General features: G+C 38.8%; 1 protein-coding gene across 2 annotated transcripts in view; it reads left to right on the forward strand.

Moving 5' to 3' along the window:
* The first annotated feature begins 1,331 nt into the window (after positions 1 to 1,331).
* LOC149819856 (pyruvate kinase isozyme G, chloroplastic-like) overlaps positions 1,332 to 20,194 on the forward strand; it is a 52,673-nt gene continuing 33,810 nt past the window's right edge. The window contains exons 1-4 of one of the 2 annotated variants that reach the window (XM_089983824.1): positions 1,332 to 1,689; positions 17,622 to 17,909; positions 19,123 to 19,288; positions 20,041 to 20,175. In XM_089983824.1, coding sequence (XP_089839950.1) covers positions 1,471 to 1,689; positions 17,622 to 17,909; positions 19,123 to 19,288; positions 20,041 to 20,175 — 808 coding nt within the window. In that variant the 5' untranslated portion in view covers positions 1,332 to 1,470. The remainder of the gene's footprint in view (positions 1,690 to 17,621; positions 17,910 to 19,122; positions 19,289 to 20,040; positions 20,176 to 20,194) is intronic. The other variant, XM_089983825.1, reaches the window with a different exon arrangement.

Genomic DNA, 20,194 nt, shown 5'->3' on the forward strand with positions numbered 1-20,194 from the left:
TTGGACCAGATTCTGATCCTGATCAGACTATATTACTTTATTCAGTTCTGACCCGTTGAATGGATCCAACTAGAACCAACCAGGCGTCTACGTTTCTTTCCAAGACGACGCATATTCAGATATATACTATCCAAATCCCAAAAAATGAAGGTCAGATCTAATTTAGACCGGGTCTGAACTCGACCCGTTTACACCCATCAAGTAGGAAGGTACAATTGAAAACGCGGGGCCCACCGTGGGCCCCAAATCCCTAAAATAACAAAAAAAAAATCGAAAACGATAAGCTCTCACTGAAAAGTAACAACCTATGTGACAAAGAGATTGCGAATTTTTCAATGGTTGATAACCTAATTTTAAAATTACAACTTTTTATTAAAACATTAACGTGATAAAACGCTGCGTTATTTTTTGCCTTTTACTATTCTATATACAATTCCTACGATAAGCTCTCACTGAAAAGTAACAGCCTATGTGACAAAGAGATTGCGAATTTTTCAATGGTTGATAACCTAATTTTAAAATTACAACTTTTTATTAAAACATTAACGTGATAAAACGCTGCTTTATTTTTTGCCTTTTACTATTCTATATACAATTCCTATGTATATTTCATAGTCACATACATATGCGATATTTAGAAAATATGGTGATAATATAGTTGTAAATTTATAAAAACATATTAAAGGCAAAATCTGATGATATTTGAAAAAAATAGAATATATATAGATAATATCACAACAACATTCACATATTATCAGTTACTTTTATTATTTACTTTTCTTATTTTTTTTTTACTCGAAAAAACCATCCTAAAATCAGAGACCTAGTCGATCGTCCTGCTGTACTTATGCTCACCATCTTAGAACGTTAAGAGCTTACCCTTCGTCAGATGCCATCACATGACACATTTTTTTGTGCCTTACACACTTGATCATCCTCCCTCTTGGTTATAATGTGAGGCCCATGACCTGATGGAGGGTGCAAAAAAATGTGCCATGTTATGGCACCTGATCCGGACTCTGTCCTCAATGTACTTAATTATGCTTTTTTTATATTTAATTTTTTTTTTTAAGAATAAAGTATTTTCTGAGATTTTTGGTAGATTTATCAATTAAACCTATATTATTTAAGAATTTATCTTGCTCAGACATAGCCTAGGCTGCTATTTATGAGTATGGTATTTTACTGCATTTGTTTTACACGTACCGGTATTTTTCTGCATTTTTTTACACGTACAGATATTTTTCGACTTTTTTCGGAGAAACAACAATTTTCAAATTATCGTGATTTTGTTTTCCCGAGAATTAGATTTTAACCCAACCACTGAAGTCGGCGAAACGTGGGAAGCTGGCGTTCCAGTTTCGATATAACCAAAGGCCTTCACCCTCTCTCTTCTTCACTTCTCTCTTTTTAACGGCGGGTTCTTCACAGTAGAGAGAGAGAGATTTCGGTGCTTGTACGTTGTTGTCGATGGCTCAGCTCATATCGTCGGGGTCGATCCACAAGCCTTCCTTCTTCCTCACCACTCCTCCCTCTCTCAGATCTTCACTCGCCCCGAGGTTGGTTTTTCCGGCGAATGTGAGCGCCGGAAAGCGCCGGCGGAGCGCGGTTGCGGCGTCGAACCTCCGGACGAAGCAGTCGGGGCCCGAGTTTCTTCCCGCCTTCCCGGCGGAGGTTCCTCAGACGGTGGTAGCTCTCTCTCATTACATCCAAAAGTTTAAGAACCGTGCTAGATTTTGTTCTTTTGTTCTTTTTTTTTTTAAGTATCTTTTGCGTTTTTTCTTTTCATTCAAATGCATTTCTTGTGGTTTCTTGCTTTTTTTTTCTTATTTTTTCTTTTTCACTTATAGAGGTGGAGGATAAAAAGGAGTTTTCTATGAAGAAATGTGGGATAAGTTTCGTTTTATGTGGGATTTTTTTGTGAGGGTGTTTGGATGGATGCACCATATGCATATATTGTGGTTGTAGTTGAAAAAATTGCATGGTGAGGCACAATGCAAGTTCCCAGCTTATCCAGATTTTCTGGATAAGTGGGTGGTTCCAGATTCCAATCACTCTCCCTGGCGAGGAAGAGCCATTTGAAAGTAAACGAATGCGTAATGAGGCAAGGTTTAGATGGATGCGTGGCCTAATTGAATGAGCTTATTTGCATATCAAACGAGTGGAAGAGAGAAACAACAGGGCCAAGGAAAATAGAAATTGAAAGAACATGGTAGCCGCGGGAATCCGTGTTCGAACTAAATGCGCACAGTATGATACGTAACACATGAAAAAACAAGCACTGAACGATCCTACGTCCACGGTAAGCCTCACCTCAACACTCACACACAGTGAGGACGTCCTCCATTGATGTATATATAGAGATTTACAACAGTTGCCATGAATCACGTCTCAATGGAGTACAAAGTGAACACGGTCATGTTTTGTAGGAGTCCTTAGAGGACTCTCTTTGAATGACAAGAGGTCCATTGGGACTTTCTTTATGAGAGGGGAAAATGCCAACTGCTTCTTGATTTTGATCAACTTTCTTTATGAGTCTTGCTTTCTTTTTCTTCTCTTGATCTTGGAGTCTTGCTTTCTTGGACTCCTTATGTGAGAGAACTTCTTTATGAGATTGATCTTCCGAATGGATCTTGGTAACAGATATGGATTCGAGTACGAGATCTTGTAGTCTAACATCCCCCAGCAAAAGCAACGGGCCGGGACAAATGTTGAGTTTGAAGCGGAGATACTGAAACCACAGAGCAGGTAGTGGTTTGGTAAGGATGTCTGCTAGTTGATCTGACAAAGGAATGTGAGACACTTTAAGAAGGCCTTTGGCAACATGGTCCCTAAAAAAATGAATATCGATTTCGATGTGCTTGCTCCAACTATGGTGAATGGGATTGGCAGCAAGGTAAGTAGCAGACACATTATCACACCATAGAGTAGGCAGAGAATGAACTGGAACACCAAGCTCTCAAAATAAAGAATGAATACAGGCGATTTTTGCGACAACATTGGCCACTGCCCGATATTCGGCCTCTATGTTGGAGCGGGCCACAACGTGTTGTTTCTTTGAACTCAAAGAAGTAATGTTGGGACCAAGAAAGACCACATAGCCATTGGGAGAATCAACCCAGTCAGCATTCAAAAGAACTGTGAGAGATTGATTTGGGCGGTCAAATCAGTAGCCCATAATGAATAGTCTCTTTAAGATAATGAAGAATATGCTTCACGGCACCCCAATGATCAATGGTGGGTTGATGCATATATTGACAGACCCGATTTACTTGAAAGGCAAGGTTAGGTCAAGTAAGGGTCACATATTGGAGAGCACCCACCACACTGCGATATGGGGTAAGATCATGAAAAAATGTCCCTTCAAAAGTTAATCGTGTAGAGGGAGCCATATGAGTGCTGATCGGATCTCCAAGCACAGACGTTCAATGTAAAATGTCAAGAACATATTTATGTTGTGTGAGATGCCTAAAAAATAGTGGAGCAGACTGAGATCTTTCAACACAAAATTTTGACTAAGTCGTTGAATAAGAGTTTGAACAAATGAAGAAGAGCTGCCAGTAATGAGAATATCATCAACATATACCAAAATATAAAGAGTTAAATTTGGTTTCCGCAAAATAAAGAGAGAAGCATTTGTCTGTGATTCCATAAAACCATAAGAGAATATTGCTGAGATGCTGATACCATGTTCGATCGGCCTGTTTAAGTCCATAAAGAGCTTGATTGAGCTTGCACTCATGTTAAGGAAAGTGGGGATCCTGAGACCTAAGATCCTTCTCCATGTCAACTTCTTTATTAATGGACCCATGTAGAAAGACATTATGAACATCAAGTTGGTAAATAGGCCATTGTTCCAATAAGATTTTGGGATGGATTAGGAGGAACAAGGGTCCAAGTACCATTCTTAAGTAGGGCTGAAAACTCTGTTTGCATAGCATCACGCCAATGGGATTGGGATTGAGCTTGTTTAAAGGTATTGTTAAATAATTCAGAAAGAAGAGCAATGGGTAGGGGATATTTGGTGGCTTAGAAAAGTTTTGGTTTAAGGGTTTCATCTTGGGAACATGCAATCATATTGTGAGTGCATTGAGGAGGAGGGGGAGGAGGAGGAGAGGTTAAGGGAGGCATAGATAAAGGTGGGGTCCCAAAGTCTGCAATGGGATTAGTCCCAAAAAAGGAAGAGGTGGTGGGTGACACACGAGGGAGAGGGAGGTTGAGAGGCTACAATAGCCAGGGAAAGAGGGGAGGCAACAACAAGCAAAACATGAATCAGTTGGGGTGGTTGGCTAGGTTGAGAAATAGGCTTCATACTTTGGTAGGGGAAAGACTCCTCGTCAAAAATAACATGACGAGACACAATGACCTTTTGGTTTACGGGATTTTGGCACGAGCTATGTCACATAGGTGCGGGTACAGGTGCGATGATACGACACTTTAAAAAAACTTGGGTGTGGGGGTGCAAGAGGGTATATATATATAATCTTTTTACCCAAGTTTGACTCGAACCTATGTCACATAGGTGCAGGTGTGGTTTTTTCTTTTTTATAAGGGTAAAATAATTTTTTTTACCCAAGTTTGACTTGGACCTAGACCAGAGTCCACACCCCCGCCTGATTGAGACTTGGGTTAGACTCAGGTCTGATTCAAATCTGGATCAGACACAAGTCTGGGTTTGAGTCAAGAATGACATGCATCTACTACAATTGGTCACGTAAACCAAAAAACCTTATCAAACCTTGTGATGGTTTTCTCCATGATACATCCCATCCAATTGACAATTCTCAGTTGGATTTGGGTCCAAACCCACACAATTCTGGCAGAGGTCCGACCTGTTGGCACTCCTAACATTGAGACAAATTGCAACAATTCAAGATTATCCAAAAAAAACTGCCACAATTCAAAATGATTGATGTTGTTTGGGTCTGATCTAATCGGATTGGTCCTGACACATGCGATCCAATTTCACCTTTAGTGGGTCCTATTGTCGGAGTCAGTTCTCTAAACCGACCTGAACCGAACAGAAAACCCCGACGATTATATAAAGAGGGGAAAGAAAAATAAAAAAAGCGAGAAAACGGAACCTCATGCAAACCCTGAATGCATTGCACTTGTTCCTCCTTCATCCCTCTCTATCTCTATCTCTCTAGGTCTCTCCAGACTAGAACCCTAGCTCGTTCATCCTCTTCACCGCTTCCTCGTATAGTCGTATTGTAGTCTGGCACGATGAGTAGTTGGCAGAGCTTGCTCCTCAGGATCGGCGACAAGTCCCCGGAGTACCATGGCAGCTCCGATTTTGAAGCACACATTGTGAGCTCATTCTTCTCCCTTCTCCCCATTCCTTTTTTCCCTCTTCTCTTAGTTTGTCTTCGTGGTTTCGGTGTCAAGTTCTTGTTCTCCCACTGGTTAGGGTGGAGACAGGGAAAAATAGCAAGAGAGAGAGTTGGGTTTCAATTGGACTCTACCAGACCCAGGTCCAACACACAACCCTCTCTCTCTCTCTGATGTGTTTGCCGCACTGGCACCCGCATCACATTGCTGCGGGTGCGAGGGATCTTTTGTCGAGTCCCTGTGACATAGGGCTCAAGTAACCATGGTGATTGGGGCTATATCCTAGAAAAACATGACGGAGGATTTATAATATAATTTGTATTGCCGGTAAGGTTTGAGATAAGGATAACAAGCGTTTCCAAAAACTTTTAAAAGGGTGTAATTTGGTTGTTGTTTGAACAAGATTTCAAGGGAGGACTTGTGACTTAGATTAGGTGTAGGTAAATAGTTAATTAGGTAAACGAAGCTTGAAGCATGAGGCCAAAACTGTGTCAGGACATGGGCTTGAGCCATGAGGGAGATGCCAGTTTCGACAATGCATTGTTTCTCTCTGTTGTTTAGTTTTGCTTTGGGTGTGTGGGAATGAAATGCGATGTCCAATCCCAGAGGCCCTGAGAAACAAATCAAGGGCCTTGAATTCTCTGCCACTATCAGTTTGCAAAAACTTAATTTTTGTGTCAACAATATTTTCAACATGTGCTTTAAACTTTTGAAATATATTTGTTATGTCAAATTTATTTTTCATAAAAAAATATCCAAGTAATTCGAAAGTAACCATCCACAAAATTGATATAATATCTAAAACCCTGAGTACCAGAAATAGGGGCAGGCCCCACACATCTACAAATATCAAATCTAAAGGTTTATAAATCTCATGCAAGCTATCAATCAAAATAAGTTTCTGGTGTTTTCCTCTTTGGCAAGCATCACATAATTTAAAATCAACTTGATTAATAAAAAGTAAACTAAACTTAGAAATAACTTACTGGACAATTCTTAATGTCGGGTGTCCCTGTAAGAATTCGTCCTCCAGAGTTCGGTTGATACAGAAGGAGAAGATTGTGAGAGAGAGAGAGGGGCGGCTGCAACAAATGGTTCGATCCCGCACGCTGGGATCGTGCCCTATATTTCATATATATATATTACAAACTGGATTGGGTCTGGATATTACACAATATTACATCAGTTCCAGACCTGATATAAAAAATACAAAGGAGTTAGGGTTAATACATAGCTTTCAGGTCCAACTCCAAACCCGTAGACATGGGTAAAACAAACCAGTCTCAATACCCTCCCTCAAGTTGTGCATGGTCGTGCACCATGGACAACTTGCTCTTCAAGAACCAAAATCGTATGCTGGTAATAGTGAACAAATCTGCCACTTGATCAACCGTCAGAATGTAGACTGGTTCAACTTCTTTGTCTTCTACCTTTTGTCGAATAAAGTGCTGATCAATCTCTATATGTTTTGTACGACTCTGATGAATGGGGTTGAAAGTAATTTGGATGGCACTCTGATTATCACATAGGAGAATAATGGGTAGAATAGTTTCTCCTATTTCCATCAAAAGATGTTTCAACCATGTAACCTCTGTTGTAGCTGCTGCCATAGACCGATACTCGGCCTCAGTACTAGATCGTGCAACTGCACGTTGCTTCTTGCTACTCCATGTTATTAAGTTCCCATCGATAAAAATACAATATCCAGAAACCGACCTTCTGTCATCTGGATCTCCAGCCCAATCAACATCTGCATATACAACTAGTCGATGTTGCTTCCCTTTAGTCTCAGCTTGATGATAGACTAAGCCATCCCCAAGAGTTCTCTTTAAGTATCGAAGGATTCTCTTGACAACATTCATATGCTCTGTGCTTTGATCATGCATGAATTGTAAGACTTGATTCACTGCATACACAATGTCTGATCTAGTGAAAGTGAAATATTGAAGCATACCCACAAGGCTGCGATATTGCCTGAGATCTCCATATACCTCCCCATCCTGAGCACTGAGCTTATGATTCAATTCACTGGGAGTGGATAGTGGTTTGCAATCCTTCATACCTGCCTTATCTAATAAATCCAAGGTATATTTGTGTTGAGTTAATGAAAGAGATCTATCCCGCCGGTCTACCTCAACCCCCAAGAAATAACATAGAACCCCCAAATCTTTCATCTTAAACTTTTGACTCAGGAGAGCTTTTGTAACTTCTATGTGTTCATCAGAATTCCCAATAATGATAATATCATCCACATATATGAGAAGTAAAGTACTGACCTGACGATCTCGAAAGATAAATAGAGAGTGATCGAGGTGAGATCAAATGAACCCATGTCGTTGAACTTCGACTGAGAAGCTATCAAACCAAGAACGAGAGGCCTGCTTTAGCCCATAGATGTCTCTTCATAATTTACAGACATGAGTGTTGGGACTGTGTTCTGTATAACCAGGGGGCTGCTCTATATACACCTATGTCACATGGGTCCGGGGATTCGACACTTCCAGAAAACTCGTGTGCGGGGGTGCGACAGGGGCAAAAATGTAATATATATATATATATATATAAAAGGGGGGTTCGGGGGTTCCCCCCGATGCGGTCAACGGGCGGGGGTCCAGGGGGGCCGCCCCTGGCGGGGGGCAGCCCCCCCCCCCCCCCCCCCAAGATTTTTTTTAAATTCCGCAACCCATTTCATAGGACAATTTTTTTTTTAAAATCCAAAAAATGGACCGAAATGACCCTGGGTGCGGTCAACGCACCCTGTGTCGGGTTGATCGCACCCGCGTCGAGTCGCGTCGACACGGGTGTGGCACCCTGCTAGCCGAATCCCTGTTACATAGATATAAACTTCTTCTTTCAGACTGCCATGCAAAAATGCATTTTTGACATCAAGCTGACTGAGAGTCCATCCATACTGAATCGGCAAAGATAAAATTAATCGAATGGTTCCCATTTTGACAATAAGGCTAAACGTCTCATCATAGTTTTGCCCGTATTCTTGAGTAAAGCCTTTGGCTACAAGTCTCGCCTTGTAGCGTTCAATGGATCCATCAAGTTTATACTTGATCTTATAGACCCATTTAGAACCTACAACATTTTTGTCTGAGTGATGGATTTGAGAGTATCCATGGAGGCTATGGTATAGGAGAAAGAAACGAAAGTGGAGAAAGGATTTTAGATTTTGGTTTGTCCTATGATATGATCTTAGCAAACACTTGGTTTAGGAAGAGGGAGTCTCACCTAGTAACATTTAAAAGTGAGGTTAATACGAGTCAGATAGATTTTTTCCTACTTAGAAAGAGAGATAGGGGTTGTTGCATCGATTGTAAGGTTATACCGGGAGAAAGTGTAGCTACACAACATAGAGTCTTAATTTTAGATCTTAGAATTAGACAATGCCGCAAAATGGATAGACATAGGATAAATCCTAGAATTAAGTGGTGGGCACTGAAAGGAGCTAAACAAGGAATGTTCGTAGAGCGGGTAGTTAAGGAAGTTGATTGGTGTCTCGAGGAGGATTCAGAATCTATGTGGAATAAGATAGCGGGTGGCATGAGAAAGGTGGCTAAGGAGGTATTGGGTGAGTCTAAAGGCGGTGCACCGCTAGGTAAGGATACATCGTGGTGGAACGAGGATGTCAAATTAGCTATTAAGGTTAAAAGAGAGTGTTATAGAAATCTAAGTAAAAGTCGTGATAATGAGAATTTGGAGAAGTATATGATAGCAAAGAAGGAAGCTAAAAATGTAGTTCGGAACGCGAGGGATAAGGTATATAAGGAGGTTTATGACAAGTTGGATACCAAAGAGGGCGAGAAGGATATTTATAGGCTTGCAAAGATGAGAGATAGGAAATCGAGGGATCTGGGTATGGTTAGATGTATCAAAGATGAAACACAAAGGGCTTTAGTCAAAGATGATGAGATTAAGGAGAGATGGAAAGATTATTTTGATAAGCTATTTAATGAAAGTCATGCTCAAGATCTTGAAAACTTTTCCATTCCTTTTCATGAGATGAATTGTGACTTCATGCACAAGATTCAAAAGAAAGAAATTGCAGAGGCTTTGAAGAAAATGAAATCTAGAAGGGCAGTTGGCCCAGATGGTATACCTATCGAGGCTTGGAAATGCTTGGGAGAGAAAGGTTTAGAATGATTGACAAATCTTTTTAACAAGATTTGGTGAACAAATAAGATGCCTAATGAGTGAAGGAAGAGTACTTTGGTGCCTCTATATAAGAATAAGGGTGATATACAAGATTGCACAAACTATCGTGATATAAAACTCATGAGTCATACTATGAAACTTTGGGAGAGGGTGATTGAGTCTAGGTTGAGGAAGGTTGTCATGATATCGGAGAATCAATTTGGTTTTATGCCTGGAAGATCAACTATGTAAGCTATACATCTTCTTAGACAACTTATTAAGAGAAATAAAGATAGGAACAAAGAATTGCATATGTTTTTTATTGATTTGGAGAAGGCTTACGATAGAGTACCTAGGGACGTTCTCTGGTGGACAATGATGAAGAAAGGTCTTTCTCCCAAGTACATTAGTATAATTAAAGATATGTATGAAGGTGTAGTAACCAATGTCCGCACTTGTGGAGGGGTGACAACCAATTTTCCTATAACGGTTGGGTTACATCAAGGATCTGCTTTAAGCCCTTTCCTATTTGCAATAGTGATGGATGAGCTTACGAGATCAATTCAAGAAAATGTGTCGTGGTGTATATTGTTTGCTGATGATATTGTTTTGATTGATGAGTCTAGTGCTGGGGTTAATGCTAAGTTAGAATTATGGAGACATACATTGAAAGCAAGAGATTTTAAGTTGAGTAAGAGTAAGACAGAATACATGGAATGTCGATTTAGTAAGCAACGAAGTAGTGATGGGAGTGTAGTGAAGCTTGGTGAGCAAGAAATACCGGTGGATGATTCTTTCAAATATTTGGGATCTATCATTCAAAAGTATGGAAAAATTGATGGAGATGTAAATCATATGATAAAGGTTGGGTGGATGAAATGGAAGAGTGCAACTGGAGTGTTGTGCGATCGTAGAATGCCATTGCGGTTGAAGGAAAAGTTTTATAGGACGACTATTAGGCCCGCTTTACTATATAGTACGGAATGTTGGGCTGCCAAGAGACATCATATTAAAAAAATGAGTGAAGCTGAGATGCGTATGCTGAGATGGATGTGTGGAAATACAATAAAAGATAAGATTCAGAACGATGAGATACGTAAGAAGGTAGGCGTTGCACTCATTGAAAATAAGATGAGAGAGAATCGTTTACGGTGGTTTGGACATATTCGACGAAGGCCTAATGATGCTCCAGTTAGAAGGATGGAGAAATGGGAAAATATATTAGTTAAAAGAGGTCGGGGTAGGCCTAGGAAGCAAGGTTTTAAAACCCGTGACTCGGAACTCGACTCGTTCTTTATTGACTCGTGACTCAGCGTGTCAACTCGGTGACTCGGATTGGGTTTTGTTAACTTTTGATTTTAAAAGAAAAACAATATATAATTTGTCTGAAACCATGTTTTTGAGTAAACATAGTCTCCAAATGTCTGTAAGAATATAAAAACAACTGCAAAGAGCTATAGAGGTTTGCTTGAATAATTGAATTTGATATCTATACAAGCACTTTGACTAATTCATGACTTGAATTAGAGCTTGAACACCTCGGATTTATGTTTCATAAAATAAATCCAAGTATATCTGGAATAACTATCAATAAAAGTAACGTAATAGCGACTACCAGATAAAGAAGATTGTGGGGCAGGTCCCCAGACATCAGAATAGACAATTTCAAATGGCACATAAGCTCTCCTTTTATTGAATTAAAAGGAAGAACATGACTCTTACATAGTTGACAGCTGGAACAAAGTGAAGTATCAAACTCAACACTCAAAGTAGACCGTGGAACAAGTCCACTCGACACAAGTTTCTCAATAAATGAACTATTATAATGACCCAAACGACGATGACAAATCTCTGGCTTATTACACTGAGATAAACTAAAACAATTTTTGGACGACACTAGATGAACTGGCTGACTGACCGACGAATTTGATGAAGCACCACGAACAGAAGAAGAAGATTCCTTGAGGACATACATATTTCTCTGTCGTTCTCTTTCAACGAGCGTCTTCTTCGTGAGAAGATCCTTGACACATACAGGAGTAAATTTGACAAAAGAATTAGAATCGTCAACAAGTTTAGAGAAAAAAATAATATTTTTGACAATACTGGGAGAATGATAGACATTAGATAAATTTAAGGAAGAATTAGGGAGTGAAAGGTTAACATTTCCAGTATAAGATATAGAGTGAAGGGTACCATCTCTAGTTTTAATACGAAATTTTCCACGATAAGGAATAGGTTTTGAAATCTTACCGACATCACCTGTCACATGTGCTGCAGCCTTAGAATCAATGTACCAAGTTCCTTGTTTATTCTGCTTGAAGCTTAACTTTGAAAGAGCAGATATCAAAAGATTCTTCATATTATCCTTTTCATCATCCTTCGAGTCTTCTCCTATTCTTCCTCTGTGAGAGGATCATGCACCATTAAATTTTCCTTTGTTCTGTGAGTTGTACCATCCATTAGCTTTGATGTGTCCCCTTTTATTGCATTGAAAACATGTCGGTATATTCCTGGAGCTCTGGTTCCCTAAGAAGGAGTTGAGTGACATGTTGGGCGTAAGCAACAATCCATGACCTCCTTGACTGTTCCTTCCCTGTCCACATCCGCCTCGAAAACCTCTACGTCTTCTTCCTGACGTCATCCCTGTAACCACATCATGGTTCCTGGAGTTCATGGCCATCTCCTCTCCTCTAATGGTAACTTCATACTGCAATAACTTCGCGCGAAGATCTTCTAAACTTGACAATGAAGGGAGACATAGAAGGGAGGTGACCAACATGTGATAATTGGATCCAAGACCATTCAGTGCCTGTTAAACCTTTTCTTTATCAGGAATTTCACAACCCACCATGGTCAATTGATTGGTGATGGTCTTGACTTTGTTCATGTACTCTGTAACTGACAAGTTTTCTTTCTTTAAGAGCTGGAATTCTCTTTTTAAATGTAGGATTTTAGTCTCTGAAATCTGTGAATATGTCAACGCCAACCTCTGCCATAACTTCGTAGCTGAGCATTCGTCGGGAATGCCCACTAATACTTCTTGAGAAAGGGTAGAGGTAATGTAAGCAGCGACTGCATGATCTTTTCTCCTCCATGTCCCAAATTCTGGATTGCGAATCAATTTGTCGGAAACCTCCCCTTTATCATCTCGCTCTTCCTGCATCACAAACTCTGGCGGTGCATGAACTGTCCCGTCGAGGTGTCTAGAGAGATCCAAGCTCCTAATAAAAGGCAAAATTTGCCTCTTCCAGGTCAAGTAATTCGAATTGTTCAGTTTTTTAGAGATAAGTTGACCAAGAAAACTTGACGGTAGAGAAGGAGAATCCATGACGAAAGAATGTGAAAGAAGATCAATAAAAAAACGTCAAGTGCAAGTGCAACAATACTAGGAAACAATCGGGGCAGCAGTAGCAACAATTCTAGCAATCCAAGTTCTTCTTCCTTTTTTTTTTTAATGAGAACAAGCTAGCCGCAGATAATCAAATATTCCCAACTATGCTGATGCTGCCTATTATTCTAGAAAGGCCAAACAGGACAACAGTCTTATTTAATTAAAATCGAATCAGGTTTGCTGCTGACGTCAAGAGTGGTCAGGAATAGGGGTAACATCAAGAATAGGATAAAGGATTCAACTCAGGCAAAGGGCAGAACAAAAGGCTCAGATCTGACAATGAAAACAGATCTGACATTAATGCTAGATCTGATGCAGCGTGAACATATTTCAATCTGTTTCACGTGTGCTCAGGTGTTGTAAAGAATTAACGTTCAGATCTGGAGGAGAAGAATGATTTCAAGGGAGAAGGGAAAGATTTGAAATCAGAAATTATTTTGTAGATCAAAAAGGAGAGATTTGAAATCAGAGATCAAGACAGAGAAGACAGAAAGATGAATGGAGAAGAATTGACGTTGAGAGATAGGAAAGAATCACAGTGACCTGTTAAAGCGTTGGATCTCACAGGACACACCTTCTGAAACCAGTTTCGTGCACTTTGGGTGGTGATCAGAATTCGAGCTTGCTTTGATACCATGTAAGAATTCGTCTTCCAGAGTTCGGTTGATGCAGAAGAAGGAGAAGATTGTGAGAGAGAGAGGGGTGGCTGCAACAAATGGTTCAATCCCGCACGCTGGGATCGTGCCCTATATTTCATATATATAGTACAAACTGGATTGGTTCTGGATATTACACAATATTACATTTGTTCCAGACCCAATATAAAGAATACAAAGGAGTTAGGGTTAATACATAGATTTCGGGTCCAGATCCAAACCCGTAAACATGGGTAAAACAAACCAGTCTCAATAGACCCAACCGACAATGCCACTGAGATGTAGTTGTTCTCTCTCCTACGTCAGCCTCCTTATTGGGACTGAGGTGGACATGGTACAATCCATTCTTGGTTGTTCATCAAAGTATTTCTTTCTCCGTTATTGAATCCTTAACACAACAATGAGATGAGTAAAACCCAAATATTATATTATTATCTTGAGTTAATCTTTGAACAAATAATAGTTGTTTCCTAATCTAAGAAACATGCAGTCCTAAAACAAATTTAGTTCCAACATTAGAGAATATAGATTCACCAATATGAGATATAGGAAAACTTGTCCCGTTACCAACTTTGACAGTGTCACTGCCTTAATAGTTAGAGGGAGGTGTCATATAATGAGAAGCACCTGAATCCGGAAACTAGCCTTCACCTGAATAATTGTACGTAGATGCATGGTAGGTCATAGGCAACGAATCAGAGGAAGGATTCTCTCTTTGAAGAAGACAACATTGTATGACCCGATTTTTTGCAATACTAGCAGGTGACGACCTGATTGTTCTGTTGATTGAAGGGCCGTCTACCTTGGCGTCCACGACCTCGGCTTCTAAATTGACCTCCTTGCTGAAAATTTCTACCATGTCCTCGACCAAAATTGTTGTTAAAATTATTGTTTGAACGCTGATTAGAATTCGCTTCTGGTCTAGTCTAACATCATGACTACTTCTAGTTGATTAAGCAATATGAGATTCCTCTGACAAGAGGAGACTATGAAGTTGGCTTATTGACATATGGTCTAAACGAGTGGACATAGAGACCTTGAAGGTTTCATACTCAGCAGGAAGGGCCCGTAGAATAAACAAAACAAAATCTTCATCTAAATCAGATTTGCCCGCCATTGCAAGTTGGTGGGTGATGGTCTTGGCTTTTTGGAACAACTCATCAATACTTTTCTCATTTTTTACCTTTTTGCAATTGATCTTTTAAGTTTAACACTCTTGATCAAGAGTGGGCAACATAGGTTTCTTTCAATGCTTCCCATACCTCATATGAGGTTCTCAAACCCAACAACCTGCATTTGAATAAGTTTGATTAGGGAGGAAATAAGCTAGCTAATGAAGAGCTGGTCTTGGCGTTGCCATTTAACAAAATCAAGAGTGAGTATTTGCTTTTCATTTTTCATAATAAACTTGATTGGGCATAGTTTCGATCCATCAATGAATCTGTATAAATCATACGAAATCAAGAATGGGATGAATTGAGATTCCCACAACTATAGACAACTTGGTACTCAAAAAATACTGCAAAGTAGTCGGAGTAGGTAGGAGAGAACTTAGTTCTGTGTTCGTGCTTGACGATGTTGCAGATGCCATCGTGCCCAAGTGTGAGCTCTGATACCATAAACGAGCATGGTATGATGCGTAACACATGAAAAAAATGCACACAATAGTGCACAATTTTAAGTGGTTCGGATATGAACGATCCTACGTCCATGGTAAGCCTCATCTCAACACTCACACACACTGAGAATGTCCTCCATGTAAGGAAATGAGAACCTCCAACAATGTTCTCCAAGTCAACAAAGTGGATACACAAGAGCTACAATAGGATCCACTGAAAACACCAATATGAACACACAAAGAACCACAAATAGGCTTCACACACAAAACCCACTCAATGGGCACACAAGGAACACTCACAAATAAAAAAAATATTATTTTATTCAAGTAGAATCCATGAAAGAAGCATTACATTGAATAGAGGATTCATCCCCTTTTTCTACACATCTTAGGAGCTCAATAGAGTTGTTGGAGCTGGTCCAACGGTTCTATTTAGAGCTGTTGGACCAGCCCCAATGACTCTATTGACTAGTCAACCAAGTGTTGACTAGTTCAATATGAACCAAAAGAAGTTTAAAATAAACTAACTAGTTACATAGTTACTACCTAGTTCAATATGAACCAAGTGTTACTACCTAGTTACACACACACAAACACATATATATATATATATGTATGTATGTATGTATGTATGTACATAATACATATACACATGTATTTACACTATGTATATATACATTTTTTTAACACTCCATTGATGTATATATTAGAGATTTACAACAGTTTCCATGAATCATGGCTCAATGGAGTACAAAGTGAACAAGGTCATGTTTTGTAGGAGTCCTTAGAGGACTCTTTTTGAATGGAAAGAGTCCCATTGGGACTTTCTTTATGAGAGGGAAAAATGCCAACTCCTTGATCTTGATCAACTTTCTTTATGAGTCTTGATTTCTTGTACTTTTCTTGATCTTAGAGTCTTGCTTTCTTGGACTCCTTATGTGAGAGGACTTCTTTATGAGATTGATCTTCCGGATGAATCTTGGTAACAAATCTGGATCCGGGTATGAGATCCTGTACTCTAACAAGAACCCAGTATGATTCCCATGTTTGGGAGCTACAATTACTTTAGTGGGATGGTTTTATTTTCCCTATTTTTGCTTACGATTTTGCAGCTTCGCCCCTTCCCTTTCCTGCACAATGTTATCATTGTTAGGGACAGAAAAAACCCTAATGGAAAACTCGAGTTCATGCATTCCTGTGTATGTGGGTGTGTGTGTGCACAGGTGAACGGCTAATATTGATATCTCAGTATTAACAGCAATGCAGCTTATTTGGAGTAATAAAACAGTTACCAAAGTACTGCAGAGCAATATCAGCAAAATTTTGACTAAAAAAATCAGCTATGAAAGAAATGGATATCTTTTGCAATAAGAATAGTGGGTCTCACCATAACATCTCAATGAATTTAATTACTTGCCAACATTAGTAATTGGTGCGGACGTTACACATATACACACGCACATGGGTTTATCTAACTTTAAACTAGTTATATTAATGTTAGTAGTGTACAACAGATTGAAATGGCCAAAGCAAACCTAAAAGCAATTTTTCAAAAACTTAACAAGGTGTACTTTGGTAATTTGAATTTGAAAAATGAAAATGGCCTTCCCCAAAAATAACTATGTATTTTCATAAACAGAGAGTTTTAGTCATTTCAATAAGTTGAATGTTGCTAATGTTAAAGTTAGATAAGTGTGGTCGAGTGAAACCAATATTTCCCCAATAAGAGAGATAGATAGATGAGGGATAATTTTCCACTGCAGATGTACACACCACAAATTTGATGTTGGTGAATAATATCTTATTACTCATTCATTTGGAAGTAAATCTGACCACACAATTGGATGTATCATGGTTCATTATTTTATAACATACTTTTAACTAGTACTTAAAATTGTATTTTAGACAAAAAAAAAGAATGAACAGTCCAGATTGAACCAAAATGTAACTAAGAAAGAAAAAGCTTTATCGCATTCAAATTGTTAGATGAAAAACATGTACATCTTCACAAATTGTTTCGTAGCGATAGGTCTACATCTTCACATGCATCTGATGGACACTGGAATTCAAAAATTTGTCCATTTGTGGGAGATATTTCAATAAATAAAGAAGATTTTATGGATTATGACACTACGAAAGCTTCGATGGTTATTCCACTCAACTTTACATACAAATGTTGGGTCTACATGGTTGCAATCTTTGAAAAGGAATGGATGCTCAAAAACATCTCTTAATGTATTCTAGCAGCATTTACTTGGAAAGATATGTTCTGCCATTCATTTTGACTTTGTTGATGTCATCAAGTGTGTTGCAGTTTTTAATTTCTGACAGTCTTAAATTTTGTGTGGTCATGGAGATGCGCTGTTTCTTCATTTCTGTCATGTCCTTGTCATGTTTCTTATTTTTCTTAATGTATTTGTTGATGCAAAGAATATTCCTTTTTAATTGACATCACAAATTGATTGCTTATCCTTCTAAGTAGGGCATCGCCAACTTTGACCATCTTAGAGATACCCAGCAACTTGTGGACACGTCGGCTGGCTTGTTGTCCAGGCCAACTGCTAGTCGGAAGACAAAAATTGTATGCACAATTGGTCCCTCAACAAACACTCGGGAGATGATCTGGAAGTTGGCTGAGGCTGGAATGAATGTTGCGCGTATGAATATGTCTCATGGGGATCATTCATCTCACCAAAAGGTTATTGACTTAGTTAAAGAGTATAATGCACAATCAAAAGACAATGTGATTGCAATTATGCTTGATACCAAGGTGAGCTGTTCATCTCTTATTCTTCCTTTTCTACTTCTGGCATTGTAACATGATTTCTTGATCATTGTCAACCCCATTTTGTCTTGCTTGCATAGGAATCTTTATTGCCCTTGTCTCTTGGTAAGTGTATATTCTAAATCTTTTTGGAGTTGAGATAGGAATATGTGTATATGTGTGTGTGTATAGTATTTTTTGCTCTCCTTTTCCCTTTTAATGTTAGAAAAACAGAGCTCCATTTTTCAATGTATGGCCAGAACCAAGGTTGCCAGACGAGGAAGCGGAAGCGGGAAACGATACGGGAAGCGGAAGTGAGAAGCGGTGAATTTTAAAATGTATAGGAAGCGGAAAGCAATGAATAAAACAAAAAATCAATATAATAATTGAAGGGGAATTGAAATGGAACACAAATAAAAACTAAAATAAAAGCGACTATTCTTAAATTTCATGATTTTTTAGTGTAAGAATTAAATTTTTAACAAAATCTATAAATGATGACTGCCAATTTAGAGAAATCACATGGAAGTGAGTGAGATGCGTGGAAGGAAACACATAAAAAACATGTAAAGTAGAGTGAGAGAACATATAAGAAGAATAAATGAAGCGTGTGAAAAGCATAAGAGAAGCTTGGGGGAATCAAAATTCTCATCAAGTTTCGGAAGTGACGAGTATCACTCTTCCAAAGTGAGTTTCCGGTAAGCAGGTTTCCCACCTATCTAAGAAGCTTCCGGTAATTCTGGCCAGAACTCACTGTCCCAGGTGATTCAAAATCAAGCCAGTGGCATTCTTATGCCAGATTACATGTCATCCATTGCTTATGCGATTGTATTTGATCTTCATGCAAGGGATGACATGATTTGTTCTAATATTTTTTTGGATAATGATTAGCATGGCAGAAGTTTAGCCTAATTATTTTTCTTCATTTTCATACACTTGCACAGGCATTAGCATAAATTTTTTAGATTAACTTAGTCTATCTTTGGGTGCTACTTTATTATTTGTCATAACAATTAGCATGGGAAAAGTTTAGCTTAATCACTTTTTTCTGCATTTTCATGCATTTGCGCAGGCATTAGCATGGCTTTCTTTGATTAACTGAGCCTATCTTTCGTTGCTGATTTATTATTTATCTATGTTCAAATTTTCTTCTCCTGCTTGGCTCTTCCTTTTCCTTTTTTTGGTCTTGTTAGATTCATGTAGCTCTGTTGTGCCTCAGGGTCCAGAGGTGAGGAGCGGTGACTTGCCTCAGCCAATCACATTAACAGCTGGCCAGGAATTCACTTTTACTATCCAAACTGGGGTTGGCTCAGAGAACTGTGTTAGTGTCAATTATGATGATTTTGTTAATGATGTGGAAGTGGGAGATATGCTTCTTGTTGATGGTAGGTTTTCTATTACAATAGACCAATGACAATTCAGTGGTGTTAACACCATAATTCTCTCTTTTAAGCTAATTTCCTGAGCTAGTGCATGTAAACTTTATTATCATGGATTTGTGTCCTTTTTAATGTGTATATTTGGATGCCAAATTTTTGCTCCATGGCCATTTTCAGTTAATGTGCACATACACATTCTGAGGTCGTTAAATGTATATTCTTGCATCAAGTGAATTGAAGCCCATTGGGCATTGTTGGTGAAGTTGCAGTACGATCTGTTATATTGAACTAGAAAATGGTTGATTATGCTGATAATTACGTAGATTGGTCTGGCATAAGTGCACTGGTAACCAGTTTGGGCATGCCAGTCTTATTTTGCTCTCTCATTCTTATTTTGCTTTTTGGATCTCATACCATGCTCTGTAAAGAACAATTCATATTAAAATACCATCCAACAGCAACATCATTTTCATGTAGGAATTTATTCTATAATTATTAAAACTGTACAGTGAGTCAATTACTTTGATTTTGTCAATAGGGAGTCCTGTCATCCATTTTTCCAGTAATACACTTAATCAATTATTTACCAAACTTTCATTATTTTTGAAATCATAACATTATTAGTACTTTAATATTGGAAGGTTGAAATTACTTTGTGCACTTATTATGTTTTTTGGTAAGTTGTTTGATAGAACTGCATGCACCGGTACATGCAATTTTTCATTTTGGAATAATTTACTCATCTCTTGTATGTCCAGGGGGTATGATGTCTTTCTTGGTGAAGTCAAAGACAATAGATTCAGTGAAGTGTGAAGTTATTGACGGAGGAGAGCTCAAGTCTAGACGTCACTTGAATGTTCGAGGGAAGAGTGCAACACTTCCATCCATTACTGGTGAGACCATAGGATGTAT

This window comes from Nuphar pumila, chromosome 12 (assembly GCF_984573655.1).
Source record: "Nuphar pumila chromosome 12, dmNupPumi1.hap1.1, whole genome shotgun sequence".
In the NCBI taxonomy this organism is placed as follows: Eukaryota; Viridiplantae; Streptophyta; class Magnoliopsida; order Nymphaeales; family Nymphaeaceae; genus Nuphar; species Nuphar pumila.